At 31.3% G+C, this 15,241-nt stretch overlaps 1 protein-coding gene across 10 annotated transcripts in view; it reads left to right on the top strand.

Annotated features, from left to right (window-relative positions):
• The window catches only part of Arms (Ankyrin repeat-rich membrane spanning), a 30,375-nt gene that overhangs the window by 228 nt on the left and 14,906 nt on the right, over positions 1–15,241 (top strand). For 4 of the 10 annotated variants that reach the window (XM_070649316.1, XM_070649313.1, XM_070649314.1 and 1 more), the window contains exons 2-6: positions 5,220–5,606; positions 12,768–13,290; positions 13,412–13,642; positions 14,475–14,549; positions 14,625–15,193. In XM_070649316.1, coding sequence (XP_070505417.1) covers positions 5,265–5,606; positions 12,768–13,290; positions 13,412–13,642; positions 14,475–14,549; positions 14,625–15,193 — 1,740 coding nt within the window. In that variant the 5' untranslated portion in view covers positions 5,220–5,264. The other 6 variants (XM_070649319.1, XM_070649315.1, XM_070649318.1 and 3 more) reach the window with 6 other exon arrangements.

The following is a 15,241-nucleotide window of genomic DNA, read 5'->3' as shown; positions in this document are numbered from 1 at the left end:
TTAACTATCTTATCAATGATATATCAACATCACATTATGTTTTGATGTCTCTTAGGCACTAAAATAAATGAATTATACTTACTATCTCAATTATGTAAGTTATAGTATCGTCATATTTATAATTTTTTTTTCTTTGTGTTACTTTTTGTGAACTTTTTCTTCATTTCCTTTTTATATCAAAAAGACTGTAAATGAGAATTCGTACATGTAAAAAAATATTGTAAATTTATTCCAAAATTAGACTTACATCGATAAACGCTTATAGACGAACCAAACAGTACCTGAGTTTTGTGCTGGAAATATCATTCAATTGCTCATATCTAGTGCATAGAGCAGTGACGTCATCTGATAAATTCCTGAAAAAAATTAATCTCAAGGTTGTTTACATGCAAAATAGTCATTGCATGATGTCATCAGCTGCTTCCTATTGTGTTTTGTTGTATGATGGACGACAGAAATTGAGCATAGTATGAATCATTATTCCAAGAATTATTAATTGGATGTTTTAGGTCTGATACTTGAGATTTCTGAGAAATTTCATCTTCAGCAATTGATACAGATTAAATTACAGCTCGTTGGCTTCTAAAGCTTACAATTACGACTTGTAGTCTCGTACAATGAATTCATTGAAATCCGATAAAGCTTGTACAGAGCCGTCGTCATTCTCAATACGCTTATCTACTCAGGAAAGTGCGCTGAATGTATTCCGACTGTAAAGACTTACAATTATTACATTTCTGAAGAAGCTTTAAAGTCACGTGTGATAGTTCAACATAAGGAACATCTGTTCTATGTAGACATAAAACACGAAAAGAAATACAATATTTCATTTAGAGGTCACTCAACATACATGCCGTTTATCATTCGACAATCATATGATTGACTGTCATTAATTAACTATTTCAAATGATTTTGATCGTTTGATGAATTTGTTTTTAATCAACGAAAAAAAGCTTGGGTCATAAAAAAATAATTTTCTCGTCTCATAGACTTAACTTATTGATTGAGAATTGGAATTGAGGGAATTAGAAAGCTAATATTAGTTCTTATCTTTTTATTGTGAGTTTTTGTGTCATTATGCGGATTATTTTGGGGTGTTTGTCTTTGTTTTGACTGACTGACTGATAAGGGTTGGGATGTAATCAATGGAAGTAGATCATGATGATCAAAGTTGAAGGTTGGCATACATCCAAAGATTATTTTGAATTCGATGGATTGACTTAAATTAATTTAAGTTTGAGGGGTTAATCCAGGATTAATTTTAAATCCGAAGGATTAATTTAACATCCAGCAATTTTTCTTGATCAAAAAACAAGAAGTTTCGGAAGTTCTATACATTCCCAGCGATACAGCATAAATGCGTCCACATTATCCAACATCTCAATAGCTTTATGACTTTTTGTTCTGGTAAATAAATAAGAGAAAATTGAAATTTAATCTCATTTGTCTCATCTTGTTGATACTTAGTGAGAATTATTATTTTTCCCAAATCAGAGACAATTTTTGATCATTTTTTCAAAACTTGACATTTCAATTTTTTTCATAATTAATTTAAACTTGATAAGATTGAAGCAAAATAAATTCGCGTAGTGCCTTGACAATAACTTCTACTTAACTTAAACATTTAGTGCAATTAATAATGAAGTTAGCTAAACGAATTAAACAATTTATTTTGAGGAGGAGATATCGAGATCAGTCAAATGATTTGGAAACATCACCATTGACACCGCAAATTGACACAAATAATCCACAACCATCAACAAGTAGTTCCATAACATACTATGGTACTATTGGGCCATATTTTGAGGCATTAAAAAAGAAATTATTATGGCTTGGCGATAATCAGGTATTGTGACATTGACAATATATATATATATCTACAAAATAATACATCAATTCAAGGCTTGTGATGTATTACTGTTCTATTTTATTAGAGAATTTCTTAATTAAGAGCTGTTCATGTACATGTTAGGGCTTTCTAAGATCAGAATATCAGTAAAATTTAGATTCTATTCTTTGTCTATATTGATCTTTTTTGGAACTTTTGTTTTTGTTATTTAATGCCTTTCATATGCAGTTTGTCAATATGGTACGTTCCATATTCGATTCTCGTAATTTTTCTGACATTGATATCCTTTGTGGATGACTGTTTGGGATTTATGAATGAGAACAGACTTATGATTATGCATTTATGGAACTTGTAATCCATTGAAATATCTGATTCACAATTTTTTTTGGAGATGTCTTGCAGCATTGTTAGCTTGCCTTAGTCAGATGTAAATGTTTGGAGTTCTTTCGAATGCAGCTATGATGGTTTTGCAATTGAAAATGCAATGCAAGCTAATTTAGAGTAGAATGTTGCATTTTGTGATGATTGATTTGATGCTGCTGCTCATTTCTCATATTCAATGGAATTGCAATGGCTTATAACAGTGTTGTTCAAACGGTATGTGCCGCGACACAGTAGAGTGCTGTTTAAATGCCATGAACTGGATCCCGATGAAGAACACTGACTTATGATGTCTAACTGTTGAATTTTGTGTCTTAATCCAATGCAATGATAACAACTGTATAGTAATCAGCACTGAAAAGAGAATAAAGTTTAGGTGAGCATTCTGCCTTACTCTATGACAACCCCCGGTACCTCAGTATGTAAAAGCACTTGACATGCAATTAAGAGGACGTCTTCATTTTCTTCAATGGACATCAAGTTTGAACAATCCACAGAACTTTCTTGATTATATTAATTGGACAACAAAATTCATCAGTATGGACATTCAGCAATATTCCCATGAGATATCTCTCAATGCCCTAACACACAATGCCATGACAAAAACTGTTAGAACACAATAGTTAGTTCGTGTCGTCGGACGGTCTCAAACTGGAAGGAGAGCAGAAATTAATTTTCATATCGAAGGTCCGCGCGATGCAAAAAAATTAATAATATTTAAATAGCTGGAGAATAATAGAAGTTAATAAATATTTGTTCGATCGCTAATTAGCGCCGTACGCGAGGGAGGGAGAAGAAAAATAAAACAGCTATTAGAACGTGTGGACGAATTCCAATTTGTACTTATTTTTTTTTGTGAAAGAAAGCGGATCGAGCTACAAAAGTCGCATTTTTTTTTATTTCATTAATTTTTATTATTAAATGTTTACAATGGCATATACACAAACAATGAGACAGATATCGCAAGGCAATCAGTATATAGTATAAAATACAGTGAGATAGAAGAAGTTTTTATCAGTGAAACAAATTAATCAAAAACCACTTGATTCAGCGAATTTTTTTTTATTTCTCTACTATTTTGGACGATAACTAATCATCATTTTAGTAGCGATTAAATGCTCGAGACATTAACACCTTATTTTACACAATATTAAATTAGTCTATTTTGAAAAAAAAAATGAAGGAGAAAATGTTTCGATTGAGAATGTCATCAAAAGAGCATGAGGATCACTCAAAAAATAAAGTAATTTAAATGTGTGAATAATTGTCGTGCACGCGACTAATAAATTATAATTTGTGATAAGAAAATGATCTTACGATGAAAGATTAGCAAGATGATTGTGAAAGTCAATGGATTTTAATTTATGTGCTGAAAGTAATGGTGATTTTTTTTATTATGGCAATGAAAGAAGAAAGAATGGAAATTCTGGAGAGGAATTTTCGACTAAAAAAACCATTGAGGGGTGGAAGTTTAATACATGCTATTTACTTGGATAATTTATTGCGAAATGCCTGCTGAAAATAAGTATTCACTTCAGTGTTTTTTTATGAATAGAATGAGTGACGACTTAAAATGAGGTCTTGTGCCGAAAAAAATAATTTAATAGTGTTATCATAACTTTGCACTTGAAATTTATATTTTCCTTCTTTTTTCGTGAATCAGTTTGGATTTACGTCAGAACTTTTTTGGCTGATATGGGGTTTTGATGAGATTATGGCTTAAAATAAAAAAACGGGAGATTAATATAATGCAATAAAAAGTTGATTATGACGAAAATAGCTGTAAGTGGATGATTAAAGATGAATGTGGAAGCATTGTTTTAAAATTGAAGTATTTTTTGGGGGAAACAACCTCAAATTAACGACTTTAAGATTCAGATGAATATTGATGCCTCATTAAAATATCAAATTCTTCTAATTCCAATATACAGTTCAAGAAGTTCAAGTGATCTTAAGTGATTTAGTGTTGGTCGATACTTAGATACCTTATTTTGAAATAAAATTCAGCAATTAATTTTTGATGGCAATTGAATCTTGACCTCAGAGAAGATTTTAGTAGCACTTAGTTAGCAAAGTTCACTGACCACCTGATTTCTGAATATTCAAATTCAAAACAATAAAAATTCGCTCGCCAGAATTGATCTTGTGCCTTTAAAGTCTCAGATTTAGATCTGCTTAGAAACTGCATCTTAGCATATATCCAATTTTTGGACATAATTTAATTAAGAATATAAACACATGTTATCGTGTCAACGGCTAAACGTGTAGTTATCTTGTTGACGCTCTGGCAGTTGTTTTTGGTCTATATTTACACTCAATAGTGAAACTGGTCATATCTTGCTTCTCAGGACATTTCAATACATCAATTAAATTATCATTTAAGTCATTAAACTTGCATTAAACCTGATAAGGAGCCTTATTATTTATTAAAGAAAATTACTAAAAAGCTTCCATAGATTCAAGCAGAACTCGAAGTCGACCCGGATTTTGTATTGAAAAGTTGACTCTACACCATACAAAAATCGAGTCGACTTCGAGCTCTGTATTCAAGTATTACAAAATTCTGATTACTACTGCATTTTCATATATTCAAAACAAAACAAAACAAAGAACACAAGCTTTATATATAGAACAACGATGATAATAATGATTATTGCAATATTGATTATACCCTGTCATAAAAGGAACAAAATGTCACATATATACCTGTTAATTATCATGAGTTCTCTAAAAGCTCCCACTGATAAGCCAGTTTATATGGCTCGAAAAATGTAATGACTTTTAGGTATATATATATTTTGCTAGTATCTGAATGAAAATCATTGCGATAAAGAACTTAAATACTTCAAAGCTCAAATGTTTCAATTAATAAAAATTGATTGATCGTTGATATTAAACCGAAAACCTATAATACTATGAATGGGGGAAAATAAGAAGTAAAATATATATTTATATAAATTTGATATCACGTTGGTGACTTTTATTTTAGACAAAAAAAGGCAAAAAATAAAAATCAATCTTAAAATGAAATGAAATGGAACGGCACCGTAATAACAGTCATCAATTTGAGAGTATACGTGCTCTTATAACACAAATCCATCATGGCTCAACATCAAATATCTTTTATCATCACTCAAATGAAGAATTATCATCAACAAATGAAATGGAAAGATCGACTTCAGATCGTAGCGTAAATAGCTTAAATACGTTACCATTTCTGTCTGTTGAAAAGCCACGAAAGCGATCAATGTTTGAGGGTGCATTTAAAATTCCATTGCTAACCGTAACTGGTCCACAATCGGCTGATTCACCTGATGAAGGTCATCTCCCGCGACGATTCAGTTTTGGAAACTTTAGACGGCATTCACATGGCTCGGTTAGAATTGAGAAACAAAACCAAATTTAATTTAAATGTTGATTGATGCTTCTAATCGTTTTTTTAAAATTTATTTAGAGATCTAATTGCTTTTAATTGACATGATTAACTTGCGCGAACCTTTTAGATAGAAAAAATTTGATAGCCTTTGCTATGTGCATTTTTGATGGTGAAATATGTGCTTTTGTTTATATTGTGTCTTGACAGGCAGATTAGATGAAATTGACTAAACTACTAGCATTGTTCAGTTTAGATAAGATAATGCTTATCTGTAGATAACATAAAATCATCTGAATTTGATTGTTTAGAATTATTTACCAGAATAATCATGAATGTACCAGAACAGACAAGAAGTATGCTGCTCACAAAATTGAGTATTCTCAGTTGTATTGATTTAGTTAACTCCCCGAGTGGACACATATACGTTATATCTAGTTAATGACAAGTTTATATCCAGTTGATGACTAGTTCTAACGTATGTTTGTCTACTCTGTACTTCTGGATAGACTCATTTAGATGAGTATGCTCATTGTCTGTGTTAGAGGTACTCATTATTAAGACATTGACACTGAATTTCATCCGGATGAAAGATTCTATTGTTTCGGATGAAAGTTTTTCTTTGTATCGGATGAAATAATTTTGAGTGCCAATGCCTTGCTCGTTACAAAGTTGGAAACAACAAGCTAGATAAAATTGCATTTGATGACTAATACCAAATTAAAACAAGTAGTATCAAATTGTAAGCATTTATTGCAATAACAGATGAGATTATTACACTTTAAAGAATTTAGACGGCTAATTTGAATATTGAAGAAATCTAAATAGTATGAATAATTAAGTTTATTTGCTTTAAATGACGTACCTAATTAAACAGGTCTAAAATATTAAGTCTATTGCGGAGTTACTGATTTTAAAACATAAACAGTATTAATTAAATACTGTAATTACAATAAAACTAATAGACTATCGTCATTTACATTTTGCAATCTAATTAAGCTAGGATTAAGATAGGGCTTTTCCGATATTATCTAATCTGATTCAGAATGGAAATGTTCGGGTTTTTCATTTACTGATTCAGATGAGAGGTGTCATTTACATGCGAATGATGATAATTAAAGAGCAAATGGAAGAGTCTAAAGCTCTTTGACATTTTCGAAAGAAGTACACCGTCCAAGGAATATTCTTGAACTGTTGAATCAGAAAAGGGTTCGGACCAGAGCTGATAGGACTTCAACGAGGAGACTCCCAAAAAAAAGTGATTCCGTCTTCATTAAAGTCAGAACTTGTCAGGACTCTCCTATTTTGGAGTCCGAACTTCGTGGGAGAATATTCCATAGTGAAGACGCATTTCTGAACTTTTGGAGTCCGGACTCTCAAAGTCCTGCCAACTCTAGTTTATACTTAAATTGTGATACCTTAATATTCATAAAATCTGATTAGGGGCCGTTCACTTATTACGTTATAGAAAAATAATGAATTTTCAGAAAATTTAACAAAAACTTTTCTTTGTAAGAGCTGCCATAAATTCTTATATCCATTGTCTTCTCTAAAAAGCGAATTTAATAAGTGAACGATCCTTATATATACGCCTCATCCTTATATATACGCCTCAAAAATGTATCAAATTACTAAATAGCTACGTCTCAAAAGGATAATCGAAATCTGAATTTCGAAGATTTATTGATATTGTCGAGACAACAAAGTACAGATCACCATTAAAAATGCACTTGAATGTCTCCTCCTTTCTCTGTCTCTAAATGTTTCCCATAACTACTTATCTAACACACATCTATCAATTTTCCAGCCCGTATTAACGATTATCATTTAACAGACATCTCTTTTTTTTTTTGGTTATTAAAAATCTACATTGTATGTAGAGAAATTTTATTTCGATATCTTTATTGATATTATTAGCTGCATTAATAATAAAAACATTATCGCTCTCATTCGATTGTTGGATAGTAGTGCAACATTTGGCTTTATTAACAAAAATATTTTAAATGCACATTGATTGATTGATTAATGGCTATTGTTCGAATGAAAGGCAAAATTGGTGTTTATTCATTTTTAATGACCTTTTATCCTCATTCTACTCGTACATGGTTTTATTTTTGTTTTTTTGATAATTCTCACATTAAAATTCATTTATTATTATAATTAAAAATAAATGAATCAAAAATATTGAGCCACCAATTAAAAACTGCAGAATTTTTTTTTTGGACTATTTTAAGTCCACCCGCAAACTATAATGCAATTTCCGGTTTATGACTAATTTTATAAATTTCACTAGGCAAACAAAAAATTATTGAGCTATAAACCTGTGGATTTTTCATAATACTCTCTCAAATTATTTTGATTATCGATACTTGATATTTAAATGACGTCAACACTGCAACTGGTATCTCATGCCCTTAGAAATGTTTTGAGAGAAATTATAACAGTTTTGAGAGAGTTGAAATGTATAAAGAATTTAAAAATGGTGGGATATTTTAGGAACTGAGGGCAGCGAAAAAACGACAATGGTCTAGTTGGTTAGTAAGTCAGGCAATCGACTCAAAGGTCCCGGGTTCAAACCCAGGGAAAAGTGTAGTTATTTGAATTCGGGTGCTTTTTCGCTCTTCTAGTAGCATTCGCGACACAAAAATTGTGGCTAGGTATTTGCAAAATTAAGTTGTAATAGCCTGTGACTAGGTCACTTAAAATTGAATTGAAATTCATGAAATGCAGAAATAAAATATGAATTTAGATCGATTTTTAATGACTGGATTGTCCAACATATCTCCAAAGTCATCTTAAAATACCTTTAGTTATAATAATAAGAAGCTAAGTTAAGACTGAAATAAGCCAATCATGGAAAAAAAAGAGGTAAAAACCCATAAAATCACCATTCAATACCAAAAATCCAAATCAAACTAAAAGATACTCACCACTAGACTACCGAGGAAATCCAAACTAAAATTTTATCTAACAAAATAATATCCATAATTGACAAATAAACTGGATTGTTCGTCATCAAAATTCATTTTCATTAAATTCAATTTTCAATGATTTTTTAGTATTTTTTCTATCAATCGATACACTCACTGCAACAGTTTAATTGTGACTGCATTTCTATTCACGTCGGTGTATTTTTACAAACGCAAAAGAGAATGGGAAAAGGAAAAAAAAGTGTATAAAGTAAAAAAATCATATTAAAACAAACATTGCACTTTTATCTGAATTTTAAAATAGAAAAAAAAAACGCAATGATATGATAGAGAAACGAATAATAATAATTCTCAGTTCACCTGAGTGTGACAGAACCATCTATCTACATAACTTGATATATATAGTAACGTGTAGCAGTTTCAATCTATCGTTGCTTGAGACGAGATCAACATCCATTTGTTGAGAGTTAAATTGCATAAAAATAATAAAAGGAATATGAATAGCTGATATTGATTTATAAAAAATATATATATTTGAATGTGAATAATCTAGAAGTCAATAAACAATATCAATTATCAGTGAATTGAATTAAAGTGAAAGCGTTTATCTCAGCAATAACAAGAATAAAAATGCTGAACGAAATAATTTTAAGTGTTTCGAGATTAAAATTTCTCCAATTTGATAAATCAAAATCATCGTTAAAAGTTAGTTTGTTTTTAGTGAAATGACGGTAATATTAATTAAGATCAACATTCGAGACATTTTTATGCATATTCATATTCTAAATTGAGTTACTAAACTCGAATCATTGATATGAATGAAATAAAATTTAAATCGGAAAAATACTCGCATTCGGGATAATCCAATTATGATGCTATAAAGTTGACTGTTAAGGCAAAATCATTAAAATTCAGCATTTTCTATGTAATGAGCCATACATACATTAGTGATAACCATAAAATGTGAAAAAAATTTTTTTGTTGAGAATATATTTGTTATCATTAATAGTAAGTGATAACTAATTTAAACATTAACTAGTAATAATCGTGCTACTCATTATGTGTAATGATTGCATTGGTGACTTGGGGGGCTCCAATTTTTGTGACGTTGTTAGGGATTTGACTGTGGAATTGAAGTTTTGGGAGTGTTGAATATTGAAATTAGATTTTAAAGCTTTAAATATGCAGTTTATTTTGTTTTGGCATATTAGACAGTTGTTTCTTAATAACGTCTGCTTTCTTTGAGTATACTCTGCAGTCTTGAACTGCTTAAGGAACAGTAAACCAAGAATATAAAGAATTATCTTATTAACTTCATCCTTTAATGACAGATTTCCGTAAATTCTCTAATTAAATGACAATATAAATCCATTTTTCTTTGTGTAAAATGCATCTCATCACACATGAGCTTAAGCTTATTTAAACTTAGTCAGGGATTACGGACTAAATGTAGAGTATTTATAAACATGTTGATTAAATGATAATAAAACTTTCAAGATAGAAGGGTTCAAGATTATTATGTGTGCGAAAACAGAAGTGCAAGGAATGAACTTCAAACGAGAGTAGAACATTGGAGATGACAAAGATTTCTTTGAACTCGATTTGGGGATTAAGATTTAGAATTTGAAATTATTGGGATTTTGGAATGTTGTCTATAGATTACAACATGGTGTTTAGGGTTGCTTGAAACCTCGGATTCGACAGATTCTTGAGATCAGGACTACAAGGGGACTGACCGAACTCTGACTAGAAATCGAGAATCTTTAGCTTCCTGTGTCATGTGTCATGAGGAATAGGTGTCATATCTGCCTGTTTCCAGTTTTTCCTCGTTTGATTCCAGGTCTTATGCCTACTAATTTATCAATTAAGACCAAATTCTATCCCCAATTATCACTCTTTATCACATTTTTTCTGACTCACATTTATATGATTAACAGGAATAGTATTGAAGACTCACATTTCATTAGCTTTGAGTTCATGAATTGCCAATTTATTTACGAAACTAAGACTTGATTGAGTCTATTTATAGCTGAACTGAAATATTACAAATGATAGAAGTGATTGAACTTTTCGCATTATATGCAACTGACTACCTTGATATGAATGTTCATAGCAAAAACTTTCGATGTCAGTGCCTTATTAACTTCACGTGAAATCATTTAAAGTAAGATATATTCCAGCAATAGGCAATAAAATCCGAGTATTATTTCAACCCAGGGTAAACGGAAAGTGTCCTGCTTTTAGCAAATCAATTTTAGCAGTGTCCTGCTTTTAGCACTTATGTTTGAACTTTGAAAAACCGTTAGAAATTATCACAAAAAATTGATTTATTCTTGAATTTAAAACATTTAATTAAGTTTTTACGGTTAATTAGTTGATAACTTGCAGAAATAATGCCAATATACTTGATTAATTAAGCAAATATCAATTAAAACTAACATTAAAAATTTTATATTTCTACCGTTATTTTTTAATTCAAATATCCTGTGCTAAAAGCCGTACAAATTCTTGCAAAACCATACAAAAATAACTGTCAGCTTTTCTATTCGTTTACCCTGGATTTCAACTAATGTAAACTTTTCATTTCGAATTTGATTTTCGATGAGCAAATATGAATACGAATATCTATGCATCCACAGATCACTGACATGCATTTGAAACACCTACGTATGCATATATATTATTATCCAAAGCAATTCTCTATTAAGCGGTTGTTTTGGCTTCTCTCATGTTGTATAAACACTGCAAAAAATATTTTTGACAACTTTATGTGTATGTCAGGGTGATGTATATATATATGCACAACATTTCACTAAAATTTTACATAAATCAAGTGTTTTATGGTTTTTTTGGGTAGTACCGTAGTCAACTCGTGGTATATAGAAGGCCAATGAATATATGCTAAAACCTGTGTATGAAGAAGTGAATTTAAAAAAGAAATTCGTCAGCAGATAAATTGGAAATTCCGGTTGCTTTTTTGATCACATGAATTTTTATTTTTGTGAGAAAACAGCCGACAATAAATAAGAATTCCCAGTCGTTAACATGCCAAAAAAATAATTTGTCAATAGAATTGAGAAAGAAATAATAATTGAATTAATTTTTGGAGCGTGTCGTTTTTAAATGGGTGTATTTTGGGAGGGTTGGGACTTGAAGATCTTATAACTCATGTATTAGAACGTGGTCAAGTATTTGAGGGAGATTTTAAGTTATTTTTGTAGGGAATTCTATTAAATTCAAGAATTTGGTTCAAGCGGGTGGTTGTTGAACCCAAGTGCATCATTAGCTATGTCTCTACGACCCTGTTGGTTTGAACATTGATTTTTTTACGACAACAGTCACCCCCAAACCCCTACCTGGCTTCTATTGTTGCTTTCGGTTGTTCAGCGATCGGTTTTTTAGCCCTAGGGTGAGGTAGGTTAGAGTATCACGGGTAGGTTAAGAAATCAGTCCTAAGGAAGGAAGGGGAGGGGTAAGAATGGATTGTATCTGATTTAAACATTGCCAATTCCGAGCATTCAACCGTACCTTTGTTTGAACTGCTATGTACCTAATCTCAGTCGCACTTAAAGTCCAAACGGGTCAAATCGTAGTAAGATCTTGTTTATGCATAATTTTCAACGTATAGGGGAATGGGGTTTGACGCTGTGTGACACAATACCCTCCACAAGACATTGCCACACGTATCATCCATATGAATCATCTCAATAACAAAAAATCTAACCAAAACAAACCAAAAAAATCAAGTCCATAGTTCAAAACAACATTGGAGCCTCCCTACAAATGCGATAATGAGCACGAGAATAATAGCACATGTTATGGAATTAATATAATGAGTCATTTTTGTTGAAAGTTTTATTTTTTTTCTGTTTGAACATTGAACATTTTTGACAATTGAGCTGAAAAGTTTTTGTTTTCATCTTAGTAGATTAGAAATGTTTTCTAAAAATTTTAATCTTTGTTCGTGTTTCTGTTTTGTCCAAAAAAAAAAAAAAATCATAATCATGCTTCCGAATCCTATCCTAGTTGACGTTTAGTTGGATAGAATATTAAAAGTTAGTTGGAGTTAAAAAGCGAAAAATTTTTAGTTTTTTTTAACAGCAACAAAACTAATTTTTATTAGTTTTTATTTTGACTATTGTTTTGAGCACATAATCGAGTTATTTTTTTGTGACTAAAATATAAAAGTAATTAACAATTCGAAAGTTCTATTAACATTATCTAAATTTTACAGGGCTTAAATCGCGTCGATTCGATGGGATCTTTAGCACACCGTACTTTAACAACATTTATAGAAAATGATGATTTTGGAAATTTTAAATCATTCCTTGACGCCCATCAAATACAAGTTGATGATCGCGATGAGAATGGAACAACCGTACTTATGACATGCTCATCAAAGGGACTTACACATTATGTACGTGAATTAATAAGTCATGGATCGGATGTTAATCTACAGGATTTAGACAATTGGACAGCATTACTATGTGCTGCAAAGGGAGGTCATTATGAGATAGTTGAGACACTTCTTGATAATGGTGCCGATATTGAGCATCGTGATATGGGAAATTGGACAGCATTGATGTGGGCTACATATAAAGGTCATGTGAATATTGTTCAATTTCTTCTTGAACGTAATGCTGATATTAATGCCAATGGAAATTATCACATTTCCCCTTTATTGTGGGCTTGTGGTCGAGGTTATACAGAAATCGTTCAAATGCTGGTACAGCGTGGAGCTAAAGTAAATGTCGGTGGTATGTAATTATGAATATACTTATAATTTTTTCTTATCATTTAACCTATTTTATTTATGAATTACACTCAATTATTTTTTGTTCTCTATAATTTACCGAAAAATAAATACAACAATGATAGATAAATACGGAACAACTGCACTCGTATGGGCATGTAGAAAAGGAAATGCGGAAATTGTCGATATTCTATTGAAGGCAAATGCGAATGTCGATACAGCGGGAATGTATTCATGGACAGCACTTCTAGTGGCAGCAAGCGCCGGTCATCAAGATTGTGTAGCATTATTATTGGAAAGGAAACCGAATGTTAATGCTATCGATAAGGATGGACAGACGGCATTAGCAATAGCTTGTAAGTAAAGTCGATAATATTGTCATTATATTGGGAGATTTCATGGCATTGGTGATTATGGCAACCAAAAGCGTATCTTTAGTTCCTCAAAAATTAGACACAGCTTTTTGTCCATTTAATCCCCTTGAACTCTTCTTAAATTAGATACACATGTGCTTCTGGTATTCAGTTCTTATTTTAGACATGCAATAAAAATCCTTTATAAATAGCTACACGCGTATCGATATATCATTACCGTTGTTCCTATTAATACAACATTGTGTCTCGGATTTCATGCTAAATGTAGCTAAACGAACGATTTGTTTTGATCTAGACACAATTACCATAATCTTGTTACAATGTCTCATATGAATTACACTATTTTTATAAAAAATGACAACTTTTCGGTAAATTATACAGTAATTGTAGGCGGTCAATGGATTTTTCGGCATCATAAATGATTAATGGATTAAATGGAATGTGTATTGTATGGTTATAATGATATTGGTAAAGTTAACGAGAGTATTGAACTTTTATAGATTGTTATGGATTTTTGTTAAGCTCAGGAATCGATTAGAGTATGTTCTTGAAAATTAGTGTAGATAAGAATGATGAGAATTGAAAAATATCGGTAAATTTAACCGCCATTATTCAAAGGACCTTCACAATCATAAACATTCGACAATCCGTCTGATGAAGCATGAAACCAGAATGAATTATCGAGACATAACTTCATTGAAGTTTTTGTATCTCTTAAGCCATAAAACATTGAAATCTCTCAATATATCTAAACAGATTTTGCATAACAAACACATAATTTATTTTGTATCATTATTTTATTCTAATCGATTAGGCAAAGAAGGCTTTCAAGAAATAGCATCGGCATTGATATCAGCTGGAGCATATCTTAATTCACAGGATAGAAATGGTAATAATTTTCTCGATTTCCTTAATCATTTCAATTTAATTGATTATTCTCTGCATTCATAAAAATGTATTATAGGTGATACGCCGCTTATTGGAGCTGTTAAAATAGGACATCGTGGAATTGTTGAGGCATTGCTAAAACGTCATGTTGATATTGATTTACAAGGAAAGGACAAGAAAACCGCACTTTATACAGCAGTTGAGAAGGGTCATGTTACTATCGTTAAACTTTTATTGAGCACTAATCCTGATATTGAATTATCAAATAAAGACTCTGAAACTCCATTGAGTCGTGCCGTACGTAACAGAAATTTGGAAATTGTTAATATGTTGCTAGAAAAGCGTGCAAAAGTTGGTGCTGTTGATCGTCGTGGTGATACATGTTTGCATATTGCAATGAGAGCTCGCTCAAAAGCTATCGTAGAAGCATTATTGAGAAATCCGAAAAATAGTCAATTATTATATCGTGCTAATAAAGTAGGTGAAACGCCTTATGCATTAGATGCATTGCATCAAAAGACCATTTTAGGTCAAGTTTTTGGAGCTAGAAAATTAAATACACACGAAGATGCTGAAGGAATGCTTGGTTATGGATTATATTCATCAGCATTGGCTGATGTATTGTCGGAACCAACATTAACTACGGTAATTAATTTAAATTTAATATTTGAGCTTAGATTTAATTTTTAATCC

This window comes from Chironomus tepperi, unplaced genomic scaffold (assembly GCF_022539635.2).
Source record: "Chironomus tepperi strain 1889 unplaced genomic scaffold, CSIRO-AGI_Ctep_v1 contig_422, whole genome shotgun sequence".
Lineage (NCBI taxonomy): Eukaryota > Metazoa > Arthropoda > Insecta > Diptera > Chironomidae > Chironomus > Chironomus tepperi.
This window is presented reverse-complemented; position numbering and strand designations above follow the sequence as displayed.